This window comes from Pseudophryne corroboree, chromosome 6 (genome assembly GCF_028390025.1).
Source record: "Pseudophryne corroboree isolate aPseCor3 chromosome 6, aPseCor3.hap2, whole genome shotgun sequence".
In the NCBI taxonomy this organism is placed as follows: Eukaryota; Metazoa; Chordata; class Amphibia; order Anura; family Myobatrachidae; genus Pseudophryne; species Pseudophryne corroboree.
The window spans coordinates 191,904,519-191,928,309 of NC_086449.1; the positions used below are offsets into that span (position 1 = coordinate 191,904,519).

General features: G+C 45.3%; 1 protein-coding gene across 5 annotated transcripts in view; it reads right to left on the bottom strand.

Moving 5' to 3' along the window:
- CORO2B (coronin 2B) overlaps positions 1 to 23,791 on the bottom strand; it is a 96,753-nt gene that overhangs the window by 6,472 nt on the left and 66,490 nt on the right. For 3 of the 5 annotated variants that reach the window (XM_063925537.1, XM_063925533.1, XM_063925536.1), the window contains exons 2-5: positions 4,620 to 4,820; positions 3,887 to 4,003; positions 967 to 1,116; positions 28 to 192 (exon numbers count right to left, since the gene is read on the bottom strand). In XM_063925537.1, coding sequence (XP_063781607.1) covers positions 28 to 192; positions 967 to 1,116; positions 3,887 to 4,003; positions 4,620 to 4,820 — 633 coding nt within the window. Of the gene's footprint in view, positions 1 to 27; positions 193 to 966; positions 1,117 to 3,886; positions 4,004 to 4,619; positions 4,821 to 10,865; positions 11,003 to 23,791 lie in introns of all 5 variants that reach the window. The other 2 variants (XM_063925534.1, XM_063925535.1) reach the window with 1 other exon arrangement.

Sequence of the window (23,791 nt, forward strand, 5' to 3'; positions counted from 1 at the left end):
AAGAGTATAATATAGTAAAGCGAGAACCTGCAACACCCGTCCTGAGCGCGGTTCCAGGATACGCAACTTCTTGTCTTTGCAGGTGGTGGCAAATAGACTCCCGTCCGTGTTAAATGAAATACAGAGGATGACGTCTGTGTGACAGTCTATCATCTTCACTGCCTCCCCATCCTCCAGATTCCAGATCAGTATCTGATGAGACAGCATAGGAGACTCCAGTTACACTGTCATCTACTCAGAGACCCAGGTATAAATCTACAGTGCATAAACATGCTATATACAAAACAAAATACATTGGCCTCCTATATCTGACGAGGCACACTTCTATACATCTTTCAGCATGCTGAATCTTGTATAACAATGGCCCTCATTCCGAGTTGTTCGCTCGGTATTTTTCATCGCATCGCAGTGAAAATCCGCTTAGTACGCATGCGCAAAGTTCGCACTGCGACTGCGCCAAGTAACTTTACTATGAAGAAAGTATTTTTACTCACGGCTTTTTCTTCGCTCCGGCGATCGTAATGTGATTGACAGGAAATGGGTGTTACTGGGCGGAAACACGGCGTTTCAGGGGCGTGTGGCTGAAAACGCTACCGTTTCCGGAAAAAACGCAGGAGTGGCCGGAGAAACGGTGGGAGTGCCTGGGCGAACGCTGGGTGTGTTTGTGACGTCAACCAGGAACGACAAGCACTGAACTGATCGCACAGGCAGAGTAAGTCTGAAGCTACTCTGAAACTGCTAAGTAGTTAGTAATCGCAATATTGCGCATACATCGGTCGCAATTTTAAGAAGCTAAGATTCACTCCCAGTAGGCGGCGGCTTAGCGTGTGTAACTCTGCTAAATTCGCCTTGCGACCGATCAACTCGGAATGAGGGCCAATATTCTTATCATGTTACCGGCATGCTTAAATGAACCAATTTATTTATTGCATGAAATGGTATGTACCAAGCTTGGGGTATACTGACCTTGTAGTCATAGCCTGCACTGAATAATATGTTGTTAGCTGTGGGATGCCATTCTACGAGTCCCACCCTCCGGCTGTGCCCGTATAGATCTAACGCCGCCTCAGTCATGTTCCTCTTGAGTCCACCATCTGGGATTTCCCATATCCGCACCTTAAGAAAGTAAGTTCAATGTATGTACATGTAGGAGGACTGATAATGCAGTACATAAACCTACCTTCCAACCATTCTGATTTTGTCAGGACAGACCCGCTTATCGGGCACTGTCCCATCATCCTACCCAGGGCTGCAGTGTTCTGCTGGGGGCGGGGGAGTTTGGGAAGGTCACGCTCTCTGAGAGCAGTGGTGAATGGATACTGTGCTCGGAAAGCTCTGAGCAATCCTTCAGCGTGACGAGCAATAGGGGTTTGACAGAGCCACGCCTCCAAAGTAATGCCCAATGGGGTGAGCTCTGTGACCATCTTGGAAAATGCTTTTTATTTACATTTTTTACTTAATAATACAAAATGTCACAAACATTCAAGTCTTCCCTCTGCAAATGCACAAAAGCAGGGGTTTTCTATAACGCCCCCCACAATATCCCCCACAGCAGGATGTGATCAGAAAGAAGGATCATAATGGGAAGGAGACAGAGGAGGGGAAGGGGAGGAGACAGGAGGAGACGAGAAGGAGACAGGACTGAGGAAGGGGGGGAGACCTGATACGATGGCAGGAGACAGAGGAGAGGATAGGAAGGAGAAAGGGTAGGGGATGAGGAAAAGACAGAGTAGTGGATGAGGAGAAGACAGGGCAGGGGATGAGAGGAGATATACAGGAGACAGGGCTGGGGATGTGGAGGATACAGGAGCGGATGGAAGGAGATGGGGGGGATGGGAGAAGACAGAAGAGAGGATGGGGAGGAGGCAGAGGAGAGGATAAGGAGGGGATGGGAGGAGACAGAGGAGAGGATAGAGAGGAGATGGGAGGAGACAGAGAAGAGGATGGGGAGGGCATGGAAAGGAGACAGGGTGGGAATGGGAGGGGACAGGACTGGATAGGGAGGAGACAGGAGAGGATAGAAGGAGACAGAGGAGAGGATGGGTGGGAGTAAAAGGAGGGGATGGGAGGAGACAGAGAAGAGGATGGGGAGAAGACAGGAGAGGATAGAAGGAGACAGAGGAGAGGATGGGTGGGAGTAAAAGGAGGGGATGGGAGGAGACAGAGAAGAGGATGGGGAGAAGACAGGAGAGGATAGAAGGAGACAGAGGAGAGGATGGGTGTGAGTAAAAGGAGGGGATGGGAGGAGACAGAGAAGTAGATGGGGAGGAGACAGGAGAGGATAAAAGGAGACAGAGGAGAGGATGGGTGGGAGTAAAAGGAGGGGATGGGAGGAGACAGAGAAGAGGATGGGGAGGAGACAGGAGAGGATAGAAGGAGACAGAGGAGAGGATGGGTAGGAGTAAGAGGAGGGGATGGGAGGAGACAGAGAAGTAGATGGGGAGGAGACAGGAGAGGATAGAAGGAGACAGAGGAGAGGATGGGTAGGACAAAGAGGAGGGGATGGGAGGAGACAGAGAAGAGGATGGGGAGGAGACAGGAGAGGATAGAAGGAGACAGAGGAGAGGATGGGTAGGAGTAAGAGGAGGGGATGGGAGGAGACAGAGAAGTAGATGGGGAGGAGACAGGAGAGGATAAAAGGAGACAGAGGAGGTGATGGGAAGAGACAGGAGAGAAAGGGGAGAAGACAGTAGGAGATGGGATCAGTGACGTGCGATGAGGTAAATGGCTCAAGAGGAACTGGCCAGTACAAGAGCCTGATTTACACATAATATATAAGCCCAAGGGTTCATGTGGGCATTATACAAAGGTGCAGCAGTATATATTGCTGGAAATTCGTGAGTTTTGATCAGAAATGTGCAGAACAGTTAGGATTGGAGGAGACAGAGGAGAGGATGTGGAGGAGACAGGAGGGGACGGGAGGAGACAGTGGAGAGGAGATGAGGAGGAGACAGGAGAAGATGGGAGGGGAGCTGGACAGTGAATGCAGAAGTCTCTGTAGCTTATTTACACTAAATAGAACAAAGGAAATAACACGGAATTTAGGGACCGATTCAGCATCCGACACTGTAGTGCGGAAATGCGCTGTGCGCATGCGTGAGGACTTAGATCGTGATCGCACGAGATTGCAATCTAAGTCCCAGCAGGGGGGCTGCGTTGGGGAAGGGGGCGGTCCGGACCACGGAGGCGTGTCTCGACCATTTGTGGGGTGGGCCACAGTGGCTGCGTGAGGATCCAGCACGTGGGGCGGCCTTGCTCTGTGCTGGGAAGCCCCCTGCATGCTAGGGAAATGAGTTGTAGTTTTGCAATTTCTCGCAAAACTACAACTCATGCTGAATTAGGCCCTTAGTTTTATTAGCTTTCATATTAAATATATAACTTGATGTATGTACCATAGCATTTGAAGAAAAAAGAACATTTTCATTTTTGACCAGACAAAATAGGTCAAGAGCAGAAAATCTGGAATTTGAAAGTAGAAACACTGATTATGACATGACACAATCAAAAGACATACAATGACCTGACGCAGCAGGAAAAGATGGCCCTGCTCAAATGAGCTTACAATCAAAGAGCTGTGAGGAACATGTGAGAGGTACAGTTATGGCCAGCGGTGGCTGAAAGTGTATGTGACTGTTATAGTGCAACAGGATTATCCGTTTTCGACCGGCATTTCTGCAGTGCAAAAGGTGGATTCATGAAGTAAATTTATAGGCTACCATCTCATTTATATTGATTCAGCCCACATAACATAGTGTAGGTGATGGGTGCACATTCATTTGACAATATATCTTCTTACATTACATGCTATAAGGAGGAATTTATAACATGAAAGGTTACACAGGTATAAGCCATGATCACAACATTATTCATGTATAGCATGACTTACCGACGTGTCCTCAGAGCAGGAGGCGATGACATTCTCAAAGAACGGGTTCCATTTAATATCCAGCACTGTGCCCTGGTGCCCGCACACCTTGGGGTGGTTGGGCTCAATGCGTCCAGTCTGGGGGAGGCACAGAACATTTCACAGGTGAATTCCCCGCCATGCTGACCTGGGGGAGGAGGACAGACAGATACACCTGTCAGTAGCTCCTCCCTCCACCTGCACACAGGCTTCCAAAGTACGCCCTGCTATTATACTGATCTGATTAACCACTACCACACTGGTGGCTTCCTCTAAGTCATAACAAAACTACTAAGTCCTGAATGTTGTATGACTGCACTACCAGTTACCTCACAGTTACTACACAAAGAGTGTAATATAGAAACAGAGCAAATAAATCCACCTAAATAAAATGGCCCCCACTTTCACTGTCACGTTGCACTGGGAGGGATCATTTGTCATAAATCCCTTCATATGTATTAACGAAAAGGTCAAAAAGACAGGTTCAATGATTATGACACCTTTAGTCTATGGGGGAGATGCACTAAGCCTTGGAGAGTGATAAAGTGGAGAGAGATAAAGAACCAGCCAACCAATTTTTCAAACACATCCTGGAACATGGCAGTTAGGAGCTGATTGGTTGGTACTTTATCTCCCTCTCGAGGCTTAGTATGTCACTGAATATTGTATTTTTTAAGGACAAATACTGAGATTAAATGTCTATTCTGCCACTCACCTGATGAAGGGGGATTACAAGGAAAGCTCCCCCTCCCGCACTCTCTGTAACAATTGCTAAGAACTTGGTGTTGACAGCACAGAAGGGATTATCGTGCACATTCTTGGTGATCGGAATACATTCGTAACAGTTCTCTCGACTTGCAACCTTGCCATACACATTTCGGAATTTAGAACTGCGATACTGTGGGCGCCATGACATCTGGAAGAGAACAAAAAGGCACCTGTAACACCACAAACACAGCCTGTTCTTTCATCAAATGTATCTAATCAGCATGTTTCATGCAATGTTTAGGTTTAGGAACTGACAGTTTAATAGCTTGCAATTCCCCACCTGACATCATGACACTGTCTCTGTCTCACACAGCCCTGTCCTAAGGTAATCATCACAGAAATGGACAAGTCACCTCCGGGATCCGGTCAGCATACTGACGGTCGGGATGCTGGCAGCTGGAATACTGACGCTGAAATCTTGACACTGGGGTGGTTTTGACTGCGGGGAGGGAGGGTTAGGCACCATTGGGGAGGGTTAGGGTTAGGCTGTGGTGGTGGGTTATGGTCAGGCTGCGGGGAGGGAGGGTTAGGCACCATTGGGGAGGGTTAGGGTTAGGCTGTGGTGGTGGGTTATGGTCAGGCTGCGGGAGGGGAGGGTTAGGCACCATTGGGGAGGGTTAGGGTTAGGCTGTGGTGGTGGGTTATGGTCAGGCTGCGGGAGGGGAGGGTTAGGCACCATTGGGGAGGGTTAGGGTTAGGCTGTGGTGGTGGGTTATGGTCAAGCTGCGGGAGGGGAGGGTTAGGCACCATTGGGGAGGGTTAGGGTTAGGCTGTGGTGGTGGGTTATGGTCAGGCTGCGGGAGGGGAGGGTTAGGGGGGTAGAGGATTAGGGTTACAGTACTTACCTAACAGGTGTCGGGCTACTGTGTCTTGGGAAGCTGCTGTCGGTATTCTGACCACCGGCATCCTAAGTGCAGGGATCCTGATACCATCCCACAACCACCTACTATAGCATTAGCTAACTAACTGCCTGAAATAATTTGTGCTGCTTTGAGGATTCTGATTGGCTACCGGTTATTCTATCCCCATCTATTGTAGAAGTAGGCACATAACAGACCACAATGAGAAAAACATTTACATTCTGTACAAAGAATGCGCTGACCTCAAAAATAAAAACTCTGGGTGGGCGCTAAAGCTTCATTTTATGCGACGCAACAGCGCCTATATAATAACGCAGCTGTAAATGGAATTCGTACAGAGTCACACCATCAGGCACACATAGATCGCACCATCGGACATTGCATCAGCCAGATAATCTACAGAACACCAAAGTCATGACCATCCGACTTGGAAGGAGTTCTGAGTGCGGGCGAGATTGTGACACAAACAATCAGTTCTTAACTGTAATTTTTGAAACACAGCCTGTAAAATGGCAGAAACTGATTGGCTGGTAATTTATCGCTCTCCACAATATCTCTCACCAAGCTTTGATAAATCTCTCCCTAAGGAATTTATGGCTCAACAACTGTTATGACCTGCAACTCATCAGTGAAGGTTTTGCAGAGAACTGTGGCTTGAATTAAGGGACGGTACGTGTGCGTGCTCTGAGGCGTGGCTGCACAATTGCGCCATCATTTCCACGCTGCTACTGTACAATGACTAAATTACCTGCATTGTATTGCAGGGGGCGTGGCTATGATGATGCAATTCAGTGTAAATCGCATCATCGAGTGCCGGGTCTACCCACTTTACTCGTAAGTGGGCGTCTGGGCAGCAGGCCCGCTCCGAGAGACTCGCCCATTGTTTTGAGCTGCCGGGAGCGCCACCCAATTTTCGGGGAGGCTCCCAGCCATTCCAAGAGACTAAGCAAGTATGACCTATAAAATATGTAGCCCAATCACCCGATATTGGGTGAATGGGCCAACATGTATGCAGTAGCATTAGCTGGTAAATGGTTTACAAAGCTACTGCAACGGTCGGGATCAGCAGAGTGCACTTATATGTGGTTTAAGTCACGCTGGATACACACTGTTTGGTTGGTTGGGAGCGTGAAAAACGATCAGCCAAGTGAGATTAAAAGTGTGTACCCAGTTCATGGCTGGTCTTACTACAGAGAAATATACTATTGTTGTTGGAAATTAGATCTATTATAAACTGAAGGACAAAAAAAAAAAAAAACAACAACAACTATATCTTGCTTGACTGGGTTGAAATTCCAAAAGAGCACCTTTTTTCTGTTAACTTAATTTCCAGCTTTGTAAAGTTACTATAGACAATCTTGTGAATATCTGCTAAACATAATGACTAAAATAACTGAAATATTAACAAAACGGCGCACCACTAAACAGGATTATTGTGATTAAGGTGCAATGTTCTGGGTTTTTTGATATTCTATATTTGTATTAAGCTAGATCTGTTCATACGGTAATTAAACATTTGGTTTATGATTTATTTTTTAGCATTCTGTTAGCACAGCCGCTTATATATTTCTGTCTTCAAATGCTGCCTATAACCTTATTGAGGCAGTATGCAGCCAATCTTATTTCTGTAGGGCAGGGGTTTCCAACTATGGTCCTCAAGGCACACTAACAGACCTGGTTTTAAGGATAGCCATGCTTGAGCACTTAGTACTTCAGTTATTTTGATTTCACCATCTGTGCTCAAGTCTGGATATAACTAAAAGCTGGACTGAAGGTGTGCCTTGAGGACCAACGTTGGGAAACACTGCTATAGGGGCAGAGTTATAAATTCCTGTGCACATGATGCAGCCCCTTGACCTCTTCTCCTCCTACTGAACAGATGACCACTAACAGTTGCTCCTCCTCAAATGGGTGTTCAGTTTTTGATCACCTCTGCTTCTCCCCCAGCTCCCTTCATTCTTGACCCCCATTTGTTAACTGTGTAAATTTCTCCCCCTAGACCAGTGGTTCCCAAACGTTTTTGAATCACAGTGCCCAGTGGTGTATCTATAATGGGTGCAGTGTGTGCAGTGTGTACAGTGCCCAGTGGTGTATCTATAATGGGTGCAGTGTGTGCGGTGCACACGGGCCCCTGGGTCCAGAGGGGGCCCACACCGCACACACTGCACCCATTTCTTCTATACTCACCTTTCCGGCATCCATCGGTGACCGTGTGTGGGCCCCCTCCTCTCCCATAGCCGGCAGCGCTGCTGTTAGTGCACTGAGCACTAGAGACTCTGGCACAGTGCCAGAGTCTACAGCGCATGCGCAGGACTCCGGAAAAATGGAGTGGTGGCCATTTTTTCGGGGTCCTGAGCATGCTCTGTAGACTCTGGCACTGTGCCAGAGTCTCTAGTGCACAGTGCACTAACAGCAGCGCTGCCGGCTACGGGAGAGGAATGGGCCCACACACGGAGACTGCACATGGGTCCCCTCCTCTCTAGATACGTCTCTGATGATGCCCTAGAGTAAAAAAAAAATTCAAGGCACCCCTAGGCCAAAAGTTTCTTATTGAGAAATTTTGAAAAAAATATTAAATTAAGTAAACGATGTCATCCTTAGGTTCAATTATATGGTGGGGAACAAGAGTTGCCTCTGTTTGTCCACATATTCTATGATTGGCAGCCACAAGTACTAGTTTTGCCTATTACATTGACAATTGTTTGAATGTGTCCTGGACCATCAACCTGAGGCACCCCTGCAAGTGTCCAGCAGCACCTGCACACAGTTTGAGAACCACTGCCCTAGGCATTCCTGTGCATATAGGCTACATGTTTTCCATGGACATGCAAGACCACCTCCAGAGGCTGCCAACGTTCTTCATAGGTGCTATTACATGGGCCCCTAACCATTGCATTTACCCAGTGGCCTAGTCATGCCCTAGTCTGACAGTGCCTCTTATTTTATTTTTTATATTTGCCATTTAGATGCACATTCATATTATAATTATTGAGTATTTTAATTATTGTGTGGTATCTGTATCATGTTGCCTTAATTAAGTAATACACATTCAGATGGTCCTTCTGATATAAGCTTTTTTGTTTAAGGTAATTTGAGCACAGGCTAATTCTACATTAATTTTGCCTAAAGAGTTAATCCCTTTTCTCTTTAGCCAGCAGATAAAACATTTAATAATACCTAGTCATATTGATTACACTGCACCAATGGTAATTAATTGTATAAAAAAAGTAAAAAAGCAATATGATTTGCAAAAGTCACCTGACGCCGGAAAAGCACTGTAATATATGGAATGTAGTTATGTGACCGGCGGTATACACAGCTACGACTCCACATACATATTGGTACAATTTTTAATTTACACACATGTAGCCAAACTGAACCCACCCAGTGCTCTTTGGCTAGAACTAAACACTGACTACAATCTGTACAACAGCCCAGAAGGAAATGAGTGGTGTAAAGCTAAAGTACTACTAATTAGAACATTTTTCTGTTAGTTCTCATTTTTCATAACATATGAGAACTATCTTTGGTGATACCATCTGCTTATAGAATAGAAATCTGTGGTCTGTGTGTCTGTGCTCTCTACTTTCCCATTTTCCTTTCCAATGACATTGTTGATATATGATAAATGACAAGGGTCCATATTACAGGGAATGTGTGGTATTTATGTAGATGAACCCTAACCCTGAGTGCCCCTACTATAGCCATGAATGGTTTGCATCACATGAATTTTTGAGAACATGCTGTGCCGCAGGGTGAGGGGCGACAAAGGCCTTACTGTCTATGGCTCCCCACCCTCCTATAACCCTTCCTACAATTTTCCTTACAATGAATGGACCTCTCTCTCTCTCTGCTTCAACTCCCACTAATAAAAGGCGTTAACTTCTTTCCTTAGAATAGTCATGCTTCAGTATGACCTTGACCATAAATATTACAGTCACAGCAATTATAAAAGATCTCCCTATATTTAGACAGGAAATCCTGTGTCTACATTCACCATATCTTCTACTTGTGTCAAAGTCATTACTGTGTCCTTGTCAGTCTGCTCTCTGTGGGACTGGTCTTCCTGTTACTGGTCTTTAGACATAATGTCCTACGGAGCAGGATGAGGGAAACACCACAGATAGGAATACAATGCTGTACTAACTCACTTGTTCATCATATATCACACATGTTGTGTGACTGAGTAAGTCAATTCCTTCAGCCAGGAATTTTGTATTTTTGTGGCTCAAATGTCTGTGGACAGTTACAAACTCTGTAGTTGTAAATGAGGGCCTAGAGAAGCAGCAGATTCAACCAAATTAATGCATCTCCTAATAACAAATATTACAAAATGTAAACTAACAATTACAGGTATAAATAAACTATTTCACAACTCATTGATACAGCATCTAAGACACCTATAATGTTTCTTAGAGGGCAACAAGGAGAAAATGGAGTTACATGGGTGACTATGATCAGCATTGATCTTATTACCTTTTACTAAGCTGCTCCTAGCAAAAATGTGCTCAACTTTGGAAAAGATTGATCAAAGTTTCAGGCTCTCAATTATGCAGCGATTGAAATTTATAACAATACTAGTTATCAGCCCGTGAAAATGACGAAACACAGATGGCGGCTGTGTGCGCCCGAAGGAAGCAACACCTGAATTGCTTCTTCGGTGCACAACACAAAACATTTGAATCCCCCATAGTGGTGAGGAGCAAACCCACTGCCCACAGTCTTCTACTACTGAAATGTAAGAAGACCACGGTAAATCATGAGTAAGAATAACTCCTATTAAATCCACTGACCATCTCCACCTCAGCTGCATTTAAGAATAACAGCTGTGGGGCAGTTTTCCTAGATCTCCTAAAATATATCACTACCTCTCTTGTTTTCTTGGCATCCAAAAGCAAAAACTATCTTTCCCCCACTTAACAAGTTGTTCCACCTCTTTCTTATAACTCTCTCTCTGTCCCTACCAGTAATCATGCCCACAACTGTAGTATCATCTGAAGATTTTACAATTATTTTCCATCATTGCTGAGACGATAGGAAGCCCTGTTACAGAGGGTCAGACTTTTGCTGCTTATCCTTTCTACAGTAGTATCCTGTTATCCAACAATAACAGATCACTTCTTAAGCTTTTAAACAATGCTGTAAAAGCAGTGATCATTTAATTGGTGGATCCCTTTTCTCCCAAGTCAGGAAGACAATTTTGTATACCTATGGATGATATCTCCGTCTCAGGCTATGGCACTATGGCCACACTGGTTAATCTAACAAGACATCCACCTACTATATTGACTCTCCCTTTTCCCAGGTAATGAAAAAAAAAAAACAGCACTCACTTTTGGAGATGAAAAAACAATTATTTATTCTTCATAAAGATTCCATTGCATATAGACCGACAGCTGTTTCAATCAAAAGAGTGGTTTTCTTCAGGGGCCCTTTTAAACTTGAGTGCTGGTTTTTCTTTTTTCATTACCTGGGAAAAGTGAGTATCAATATTAACCCTTTTTTTTACTACTTTGCCCCTTGGGACAACTCATGTTCTCCTCTCTGGGGTCCACTGCAGTGTTGCTCTGTGTTTCCCCTGCCCCCACACCTGTAATGTCATGCGATGGAGTGGGGCTGGCAGTAGGAGAAAGTAGAGAGCTGCGCGACGCTCTGGATGGCTCTACACACTGCAGGGTGCTGCCCGGGCAGCTTGGGCAGGTAGCCTGCAAGCTAGATACAGGGGTCATGGGATAGCAATGGTGCCGTCCCCTGCTCCTTGGGCAACGCCACCACTCATACACTCCTTCCTACAGCCCTGGTCCGTTGGCTCTGATGGAAGGGAGATTTTAAAAGAAAAGTGCTGTATTTTCATAAATATGAATGCATCAAATGTGTCTAAACAAAGGGACTACAGTACTTTAGGGAAAATCTGCATTGGCTATCCAGCTCTCATGAATTATACAGTATATTGGGAAACATTTCAAACGCTTTTTATTCTGCAAAGATATGAAATATTTTACATATATAAATGTGAGTGACACAGAATACTTTTACGTAGTAAAAATTACTATTCCCATATTGTTTTGTTTGCACACAGTTGAAACTGTGGTGGTCATTCCGATTAGTTTGCTCGCTAGCAGTTTTTAGCAGCTGTGCAAACGCTATGCCGCCTCCCACTGAGAGTGTATTTTAGCTTAGCAGAAGTGCGAACGAAAGGATTGCAGAGCGGCTACAAAAATTTTTTGTGCAGTTTCAGAGTAGCTCCAGACCTACTCAGCGCTTGCGATCACTTCAGACTATTCAGTTCCTGTCACAAACACGCCCTGTGTTCGCACAGCCACGCCTGCGTTTTTTCGAACACTTCCTGAAAACGGTCAGTTGCCACCCAGAAACGCCCACTTCATGTCAATCACTCTGCGGCCAGCAGTGCGACTGAAAAGTTTCGCTAGTCCTTGTGTAAAACTACATAGTTCGTTGTAATAGTATGACGCACGTGCGCATTGCGCCGCATACGCATGCGCAGTAGTGCCGATTTTTTGCCTGATCGCTACGCAGCGACCGAAATCTGCTAGCGAACAATTCGGAATGACCCCCAGTGTGTGCTTGTAAAAGACAAAACAATTAGTTTGTTGGAACAATGCAAGTATCCAACTGTAGGGCCTTTTGTCACAAAGTTACAGCTTTGTATTAATATAAGCTTTGATAAACTAATGGCAAATTTTTTTATGTAAATTGGGTCAGCAGACAGATCTGCTTGTGCAGAAAGGGATATTTATTAAACTCTAAAACCTTTCTTAAAGCAAAATCCTTTTCTACTGCTGACTGTTATAAAGTTTACCCGCAGTCATAGGTGTTGGAATAGGGAAGGGGAGGGGGATGTAACCAAGCATTTTAGAGGCACCAGTCAGTGCTCTGCAAACAGAATCTAGGTTTACCACGCGCAGTGTCAGGTGGAGATAATACCCTTTCTGGCCTTCCTCCTCACAGTCCTTTTCCAGCTGCCACCAGGACCCCAGCACCCAGCTCTAGCCCCTACAGTATGTGCCTAGTTACTGTGAGCTTACCCCTCCTCTGGGACCAGCCCTGTGCCCTCCCACTTCATATGCTCCTCCCTTCTTCCCCCTCCGCTCCCCTTCACCCTTTCTCTATTTCTGATTGCAATAGCAAAGCCGTTAGCCATTGTAACTTATGGGTTACATATCGCATAATGTACTGGGAGAGGGACTGTCAGTGGCACATGCGTACTAGGTCTGCAGCATAAAGTAAAGCGATTGTTGATGCGATCACTTTACTTTACACATCGCAGAGACGGGCCCCTATCATCTCTGTGATTAATACGTCTGGGCAGAGGTGAATTTCTTATTGCTGCAAATAGCGGTGATAAAAATGTAACTCTATAAATAATAACTGTGCCCCTCATTGTTGTCATTTTAATACACTATTATCTGCATTTCCCATGGTGTCCTCCATGCTGTTTTTAGCATAAATGTGTGTGTATGTGTAATTATTTAGAGCTATAGACACTGCATATATGGATAGCGATATTTATACTATACTGTAGATATGTATATATATATATATATATATATATATATATACATATTTCAAACAAAGGAAGAAATAGGCGCCAAAGTATGTGAACTACGTGATTACAGAAAACACAGATACTTATACACTCCTCATTCTTTCTATGAGTGCCAGCTTATCACAATAGGGTGTGTGTTAGTGAGGCAGTAGTAGAATGATATGTTGAAATGCGGAAAGCACCTAATAGTGTGGAAACATAAAGTGAAATAATGGGGTAGGGAGAAACACTTAGCTTCCTTTATGATACAGTCTACGGTCCAGTGAGGTGACCCTTGCTGGGTTCAAAGTGTATGACAGACAAAAAAATAATAAAAACATAGTGCAACATGTTTCAATGTACCCAATAATTGTTCATAGGTGCAGTTTGTGTGGAAATACCTATACTAGGAACTATTGCTAGTTTCCAATTAAGCAGCATAGATTAAAACTCTTTTTCCACTTTGTTGGTTTTTTTTTAAACAACAAATTTATTAACACAGTATTCCAAATGACAAACAACAGGTATTGAACGTACAAGATGAAGGACAACACACGGGCTTATCTGCCCAAACACTGGGTTCAAAAAGCACAGGTACCTTAATCACAAATAATCCAAGTGACAAATGATAAGTATAAAACGTACAAGAAAAAAATATAAGTAGGCTTATCTGTCCATAATAGGGTTCCAGAAGGCATATGTTCCAACGTGTGTCGTCCTAGCTTGTGGGCTTCATCAAGGGGACCCCACAAGCTGCTTAATTGGAAACTCGCAATAGTTCCTAGTATAGGTATTTCCACACAAACTGTACCTATGAACAATTATTGGATACATTGCAACAGGTTGCACTATGTTTTTATTATTTTCACATACTTTGAACCCAACGAGGATCAATGGACCGAAAACTGTATCATAAAGGAAGCTAAGTGTTTCTCCCTACCCCATTATTTAAATGTATGTTTCCACACTATTAGGCGCTTTCCACATTTCAGCATATCATATATATATATATATATATATATATATATATATATATATATACTGTAGTTCAGCATGTTTTGTTACTTAGGGGGAGATGTAGCAAAGCTTTGATAGAGATAAAGTGGAGAGAGATAAAGTACTAACCAACCAGCTCCTGTCATTTTTCAAACGCAGCCTGTAAAGTGACAGTAAAAAGCTGATTGGTTAGTACTTGATTGTAACCAGAGGCGGATTGGCCATAGGGTTTACAGGGAAGATTCCCGGTGGGCCGACGCACCCATGGGGCCTGTTTTGTTTGAGGACATGTGGTCCTTTTTATAGACATAATGAATAAGATGCAAAATAATTTGCATATATGAAAATTACTGCCACTTAGCCTGTGATTGCAGATGATCTAGTGTATGCTCTGTCTGCCTGCTTGGCTGACATATAAGATTGAGTGGATAGTGATTGGGATACGGTTGGTGTAATAAGCAAGAAAATATATATTTCTAAAGAATGATATAGTTTCCTAAATTCTGAAGGTGTATCATATAATGTGCTCATAACATTTAATTTTATTTATTTTTAACTTCCCCCTTGATGCTGGACATGCCCACTATCTGGAAAGTTTTGGGGGGAGGGTGCTGCTGCCATGGCCCATGGCTAGACCTTACACCTCTGGTGCTGCCCATGTGGGGCCACTAGTACAAATTTTTCCAGGGCCGCTTTTTGTTCCCAATCCGCCCCTGATTGTAACTCTCAATTTTATCTCTCTCTAAGCAATGATTACGCTACCCCTCATTCTGATTTCTGTAGAACCTCTATTTTTGTCCTGGTGAAGGGCTTACTGGAAGTGCATAGTGACATTTCATCCACTGTCATGCCATTATAAGCAGCTGAGGTAATAATGACAAAGGACATAAAGCACCATTAATGTTATTTATTAGTGCAGTGTCAGGAACCAGGATGATTTTTAAAGGTCTAATATTTGGAATCTCTTTCCTAATTATCAGAAAATGACAGATGCTGTGGAACTTACTGTAATATCAGGCTCCCCCTTCACTGGAGAACAGATTCTGCCAAGGGTGGCAGAGCAGACACGATAATGCAGTAAGTGACCAAAGCATTCAGTATCCTCATACAGTTTAAGGTCGGCTTGATACAGCTGAAATCTAGAGACAGGGGTCTATATACTAAGCCTTGGAGAGAGATAAAGTATACGGAGATAAAGTACCAACCATCCAGCTCCTAACTGTCATTTTTCAATCATAGCCTGTAACATGGCAGTTAGGAGCTGGTACTTTATCACTGTCCACTTTAACTATCTCCAAGACTTAATAAATAGAGCCCATATTTCTGTTTTACAGGAAAGTGTAAGCAGGGAACGGTGTTGCGTGTAATGCAACTCTCAATCACCATTTAATTACCTGCTTCTTCGTTGTAGCTGTTTGTTTGTTTTCTTTTTGCAGTTGAGTAGCTCTGGTTATTTGGGCCAATTACTGGGTGGCCAGATTTGTGGCTCCCTTACGCACATGCACTAAGGGCTATACTGGCAGGTTACTTGTTACTTGGACGACTATATAGTCAAAATCGCAAGAAAAGTTAGTGCAGATCGCAAGGTGAAAGTCACCTTGCGATCCCGATTCGATCCCGATGTGCGGTCCCGCCAGGTCGGCATCGCAAGAAAAGATAGACTGTGCAGGCAAGTCAATCCTTGCTAGATCGGTGTACTATCTAGTTCATCTCACATAAGCCAAAATCTCACATACTGTAAGCCAAAATCGTAAGCACACATAGTCCATATCTCAAGAAAAGTTAGTCAAAATCGGTGGGGCTGGGCTCCGGGGGAGTTCAAGGGAAATCGCAAGTGAAAATCGGGCATAGCAAGGATCTCACCGTGTGTACACACCCTTAGTTTAATCTACTTTCTATAATGCACCCAATTTAAAATAGAATGGAAATGGGGTCTCTACCGCCACCTTTTGTCTACAAGTTGCACTGCATCCTTTTTCTTAGTAGGGTTTCATGCACCTGCATCCCTGTCCTAACTATTCCCAGCCTCTCTATAGTCTCTGCCATGCCTATACTGTTCTGAGAAAGTGATGGCTTTTCCCCAGTGTCCGTGCTGGATGCCTAGCCCTAGGGAATACAAGTTAGCCTGGAACGAGGCCTTCTATAATTATTCATACACTGTGTAAGAACCCATTGCCATCAGCTCTGGGCCTGTAGTCTGAATTTAGCACAGATCTGAGAGCTGGTAACAAGCAATCCCCTTCTTGTCTTGTCCCCAAAGCTGCATTTAATGAAAGCCTTCTGATGATCGCAGTGTGAACTCCTTGCAGTTGGAAAGACAGAGAAAGATCCTATTCACAGATTTGTGCGGGACTGCAGCTGGGTGAGCGGTGGGGGTGCAGATCTGTGCCAAGCCCTGACAAACAGCCAATCTCAGGGAAGGGACAGCAGCAGACTGCAGGCTGAAACTAACAATCTCTCTAAACCGTGGAAAGTACGCAACCATTTGTATGCCGGAATTCTGGGAAAACTAGTCATGTCAGGAGATATTATTGTAATAGGTTTATCTTAACAACATCAACCGCAACATGCAAGATGAACTAAACGTGCAAATCCTACTCAATTATTTTCCATTTTAGTTAAATTTTTCCTTTAACTTACAATCTATTATTTCCTTTATTAGATTTCATTTATAAAGAAGCCACAGCTTAAGCAGCGCTGCACATTGAACGGACATAAAACAGAAGGTATAACATATACAGTATAACAGTACAATGTCCGTACCTTGACTGAACACATATAAAGTGACACTTGCTGAAATAACCTTCAGATGACTTAATGGCATGTATATATGCCCACCATCAGCTATTTGTTTTGGAAGCTCTATCAAGTTTTGCAAATAAATTGCGATGCACCACCCCTATTCCCCTGGATACCAGCATTTTAGATCGCCGGTGTGCCATAAATCAACACAAATAAAATAAAGAGATAAAAAAATAAGAATTTACTCACCGGTAATTCTATTTCTCGTAGTCCGTAGTGGATGCTGGGAACTCCGTAAGGACCATGGGGAATAGCGGGCTCCGAAGGAGGCTGGGCACTCTAGAAAGATCTTAGACTACCTGGTGTGCACTGGCTCCTCCCACTATGACCCTCCTCCAAGCCTCAGTTAGGTACTGTGCCCGGATGAGCGTACACAATAAGGAAGGATTTTGAATCCCGGGTAAGACTCATACCAGCCACACCAATCACACCGTACAACTCGTGATATGAAACACAGTTAACAGTATGAAACAATAGAGCCTCTCAACAGATGGCTCAACAATAACCCGATTTAGTTAACAATAACTATGTACAAGTAATGCAGATAAACCGCACTTGGGATGGGCGCCCAGCATCCACTACGGACTACGAGAAATAGAATTACCGGTGAGTAAATTCTTATTTTCTCTAACGTCCTAGTGGATGCTGGGAACTCCGTAAGGACCATGGGGATTATACCAAAGCTCCCAAACGGGCGGGAGAGTGCGGATGACTCTGCAGCACCGAATGAGAGAACTCCAGGTCCTCCTCAGCCAGGGTATCAAATTTGTAGAATTTTGCAAACGTGTTTGCCCCTGACCAAGTAGCTGCTCGGCAAAGTTGTAAAGCCGAGACCCCTCGGGCAGCCGCCCAAGATGAGCCCACCTTCCTTGTGGAATGGGCATTGACAGATTTTGGCTGTGGCAGGCCTGCCACAGTATGTGCAAGCTGAATTGTACTACAAATCCAACGAGCAATAGTCTGCTTAGAAGCAGGAGCACCCAGCTTGTTGGGTGCATATAGGATAAACAGCGAGTCAGATTTTCTGACTCCAGCCGTCCTGGAAACATATATTTTCAGGGCCCTGACAACGTCTAGCAACTTGGAGTCCTCCAAATCCTTAGTAGCCGCAGGCACCACAATAGGCTGGTTCAGGTGAAACGCTGACACCACCTTAGGGAGAAACTGGGGACGAGTCCTCAATTCTGCCCTATCCATATGGAAAATCAAATAAGGGCTTTTACAAGACAAAGCCGCCAATTCTGATACTCGCCTGGCAGAAGCCAAGGCCAATAACATAACCACCTTCCATGTGAGATATTTCAGATCCACGGTTTTTAGTGGTTCAAACCAAAGTGATTTTAAGAAAACTCAACACCACGTTGAGATCCCAAGGTGCCACAGGAGGCACAAACGGGGGCTGACTATGCAGCACTCCTTTTATAAATGTCTGAACTTCAGGTACTGAAGCTAGTTCTTTTTTGAAAGAAAATCGACAGAGCCGAGATCTGTACCTTAATGGAAGCCAATTTAAGGCCCATAGTAACTCCTGCTTGCAGGAAATGCAGAAATCGACCTAGTTGAAATTCCTCTGTTGGGGCCCTTTCGGCCTCACACCATGCAACATATTTTCGCCATATGCGGTGATAATGAGTTGCTGTAACCTCTTTCCTGGCTTTAGTAAGCGTAGGAATTACTTCCTCCGGAATACCCTTTTCCTTCAGGATCCGGCGTTCAACCGCCATGCCGTCAAACGCAGCCGCGGTAAGTCTTGGAACAGACAGGGCCCCTGCTGCCGCAGGTCCTGACTGAGTGGCAGAGGCCATTGGTCCTCTGATATAAATTCTTGAAGTTCTGGGTACCAAGCTCTTCTTGGCCATCCACGAGTATCGTTCTTACTCCTCGCCTTCTTATTATTCTCAGTACCTTTGGTATGAGAGGCAGAGGGGAGAACACCTAAACCGACTGGTACACCCACGGTGTTACCAGAGCGTCCATAGCTATCGCCTGAGGGTCCCTTGACCTGGAGCAATATCTTTTATAGCTTTTTGTTAAGGCGGGACGCCATCATGTCCACCTGTGGCCTTTCCCAATGGTGTACAATCCTATTGGAAGACTTCTGGAGGAAGTCCCCATTCTCCCGGGTGGAGGTCGTGTCTGTTGAGAAGATCTGCTTCCCAGTTGTCCACTCCGGGAATGAACACTGCTGACAGTGCTAACACATGATTTTCCGCCTATCGGAGAATCCTTGTGGCATCTGCCATCGCCATCCTGCTTTTTGTGCCGCCCTGTTGATTACATGGGCGACTGCCGTGATGTTGTCTGATTGGATCAGTACCGGCTGGTTTAGAAGCAGAGGCCTTGCTGGCCTCAGGGCATTGTAAATGGCCCTCAGATCCAGAATATTTATGTGTAGGGAAATAACCTGACTTGACCAAAGTCCCTGGAAGTTTCTTCCCTATGCGACTGCCCCCCAGCCTCAAAGGCTGGAATCCATGGTCACTAGGACCTAGTCCTGTATGCCGAACCTGCGGCCCTCTTGAAGATGGGCACTCTGCAGCCACCACAGTAGAGATACCCTGGTCCTTGGAGACAGGGTTATCAGCCTATGCATCGGAAGATGCGATCCGGACCACTTGTCCAACAGGTCCCTCTGAAAAGTTCTTGTATGGAACCTGCCTAATGGGATTGCTTCGTAAGAAGCTACCATTTTTCCCAGGACTCGCGTGCAATGATGCACCGCTACCTATTTTGGTTTCAGGAGGTCTCTGACTAGAGATGACAACTCCTTGGCTTTCTCCTCCGGGAGAAACACTATTTCTGGTTTATGTCCAGAACCATCCCCAGGAACAGTAGACGTGTCATAGGAACCAGCTGTGACTTTGGACTGTTTAGAATCCACCTATGCTGTTGTAGCACTTTTCAAAATAGTGCTACCCCGACTACCAACTGCTCCTTGGACCTCGCCCTTATAACGAGATTGTCCAATTACGGGATAATTACAACTCCCTTTTTTTTTTGAAGGAGTATCATCATTTCGGCCATTACCTTGATAAAACACCCTCGGTGCCATGTACAGTCCAAACGGCAGTGTCTGGACTTGGTAATGGTAATCCTGTACCACAAATCTGAGGTACTCCTGGCGAGGATGGTAAATGGGGACATGCAGGTAAGCATCCTTGATGTCCCGGGATACCATGTAATCCCCCTCGTCCAGGCTTGCAATAACCGCCCTGAGCGATTCCATCTTGAACTTGAATTTTTTTATGTTCAAGGATTTTAAATATAAAATGGGTCACACCGAACCATGCGGTTTCGGTACCCCAACCCGTGTGGAATAGTAACCCCGTCCTTGTTGAAGTAGGGGCACCTTGAGTATTACCTGCTGGGAATACCGCTTATTAATTGCCTCTAGCACAGCCTCCCTGCTTGAGGGAGTTGTCAGCAAGGCATATTTTAGGAAACGGCTGGGGGGAGACATCTCTAATTCCAGCTTGTACCCCTGAAATACTACTTGGAAGAAACAGGGATCCACCTGTGAGCGAGCCCACTAATTGCTGAAATTTTTGAGGCGGCCCCCCACCGTACCTGGCTACACCTGTGGAGCACCCGCGTCATGGTGTGTACTCACAGGAGGCGGGGGAAGAATCTTGATTCTGGGAACAGGCTGACTGGTGCAGCTTTTTCCCTCTACCCTTGTCTCTGTACAGAAAGGAAGCGCCATTTGACCCGCTTGCTTTTCTGAAGCCGAAAGGACTGTACCTTTTTCTGTGAGGAAACCTGAGGTAAAATTATTTCTTCCCAGCAGTTGCCGTGGATACGAGGTCCCAGAGACCATCCCCAAATTCCTCACTCTTATAAGGCTCTCTATGCGCTTTTTAAGTCAGCATCACCTGTCCAGTGACAGGTCTCTAATACCCTACTGACAGAATGGACATTACATTTATTTTGGATGCCAGCCGGCAAAATATCCCTCTGTGCATCCCCCATATATAAGACAACGTCTTTAATATGTTTTTATGTTTGCCCACTATTATCCCTGTTTGACAGGGTCACCAACCACGCTGCAGCAGCACTATCTGCAGGTCTCAGTCTAGTACCTGAGTGTGTAAATACAGACTTCAGGATAGCCTCCTGTTTTTTTTATCAACAGGTACCTATTAAAGTGGCCGTATCCTAAGAGGGCAGTGCCACCTTTTTTGACAAACGTGTGAGCGCCTTATCCACCCTAGGGGATATCTCCCAGCGTAACTTATCCTCCTGGCGGGAAAGGGTACGCCATCAGTAACTTTTTATAAATTACCAGTTTCTTAACGGGGGAACCCACGCTTTTCACACACTTCATTTATTCATCTGATGGGGGAACAAAACACTGCCTGTTTTTTCTCCCCAAACCTAAAACCCATTTATAGAGGTTAAAGTCAGAAATGTATAACACATTTTTTATTGCCGGGATCAAGTCACGGATTGGATTGTGTATATGTCTCCACCTTGTCGACACTGGAGTCAGACTCCGTGTCGACATCTGTGTCTGCCATCTGAGAGAGCGGGCGTTTTTGAGCCCCTGATGGCCTTTGAGACGCCTGGGCAGGCGCGGGCTGCGAAGCCGGCTGTCCCACAGCTGTTACGTCATCCACCCTTTTATGTAAGGAGTTGACACAGTCGGTTAATACCTTTTACCTCTCTATCCACTCTGGTGTCGGCCCCACAGGGGGCGACATCACATATATCGGCCTCTGTTCCGTCACCATATAAGCCTCCTCATTCAACATGTCGACACAGCCGTACCGACACACCGCAGACACACAGGGAATGCTCTAAACGAGGACAGGACCCACAAAAGCCCTTTGGGGGGACAGAGTGAGAGTATGCCAGCACACACCAGAGCGCTATATACTGCAGGGACTAACTGAGTTATGTCCCCTATAGCTTTATATCTATATATATAATGTATACTGCGCCTAAATTTAGTGCCCCCTCTCTCTTTTTTTAACCCTTGTAGACTGCAGGGGAGAGCCAGGGAGCTTCCCTCCAACGGAGCTGTGAGGGAAAATGGCGCCAGTGTGCTGAGGAGATAGGCTCCGCCCCTTTTTCGCGGCCGATTCTCCCGTTTTTTATGGACTTCTGGCAGGGGTATTTACCTCATATATAGCCCCTGGGGCTATATATTGAGGTATTTTTGCCAGCCAAGGTGTTTTTATTGCTGCCTCAGGGCGCCCCCCCCAGCGCCCTGCACCCTCAGTGACCGGAGTATGAAGTGTGTGAGAGGAGCAATGGCGCACAGCTGCAGTGCTGTGCGCTACCTTGGTGAAGACTGAGTCTTCATGCCGCCGATTTTCCGGACCATCTTCTTGCTTCTGGCTCTGTAAGGGGGACGGCGGCGCGGCTCCGGGACCGAACATCAAGGCTGGGCCTGCGGTCGATCCCTCTGGAGCTAATGGTGTCCAGTAGCCTAAGAAGCCCAATCCGGCTGCAAGCAGGCGAGTTCGCTTCTTCTCCCCTTAGTCCCTCGCTGCAGTGAGCCTGTTGCCAGCAGGTCTCACTGAAAAGAACAAATTCTAAGACTATAACTTTCTAAGAGCTCAGGAGAGCCCCTAGTGTGCATCCAACCTCGGCCGGGCACGAAATCTAACTGAGGCTTGGAGGAGGGTCATAGTGGGAGGAGCCAGTGCACACCAGGTAGTCTAAGATCTTTCTAGAGTGCCCAGCCTCCTTCGGAGCCCGCTATTCCCCATGGTCCTTACGGAGTTCCCAGCATCCACTAGGACGTTAGAGAAATAATACAGAGGGTAACAAGAATCCTAAATGGAGGTATTACATAAAAATTGCAGCAGTGCATGAGACATCAGCTAAAGTTATCTGCAGGTGCTTAATTTCCTGCCCAAACGTCCTGAGTAGCCCCTGACTGAGACATGACTCTGACAAGGGAATGGAGTGCATAGAAATTGACTCACTCATCTATCATGAATGGCCTTGCTGACATAATGGGCCAAATGGTTCATGATTCTGCTGTCAGAGTGCATACTCCTAGGCGGAAGATCAATACTTTTCTATTAATGGACAACAAACGGCACATTATTTTTTATCGATTGACTTGGATCCAAATGTTTAGTCTGCAAATTTGAGGTCACCTGACCCTGGTTTGAGTAGCACAGACTATAATTAAATTAGTCTAAGTAAAATGATAAAGCAATTAACATCCTTTGCTTTCCCTCTCTACATCATATATTACTTAGTGATTTTCCTCCATGGATTGTTCGGAATGTGTGAAATTCACATGCAATATACTCATAGTGTATGGTAGACTCAAAGCTGGGTAACCTTACTTAAATATCTCTATGTTCTCTGTGAAACACTAGATACAATATAAAGGTCCAACCATTATACTGTAGCTGGCAGCGAATCCCATCGACTGACCCACTTTGCAGAACCCTACATATGCTTGAAAAGTAATCAATAGAATGTAGGCATTTATTAAGTCCAATTCAATTCCTGTTTCTAATGACACAGCCGTATGTCTCCTGTGTTACTTTACTGTGCATACCACCATGCCTATAAAAAGTGACCTAGTACTAGCTTTCCGAAGTGTTCAAGGGGGTCATTCCGAGTTGATCGCTAGCTGCCGTTGTTCGCAGCGCAGCGATTAGGCTAAAAATCTGCATTTCTGTGCATGCGTATACGCCGCAATGCGCAGGCGCTTCTTACGGGTACAATGAGCATCGTGGGTTTGCACAGAGTCTAAGAAGATTCCTGTCGCACGGCCGAACACAGGAAGATTGAAATAAAGTGGGCGTTTCTGAGTGTCAACTGACCGGTATCAGGGAGTGCTTAGAAAAACGCAGGCGTGTCTGGAAAAACGCAGGCGAACGCTGGGTGGGTGTGTCACGTCAAAAGCCGTCCCTCCGTTGTTAGAATCAACGCACACGAAGAGTAACT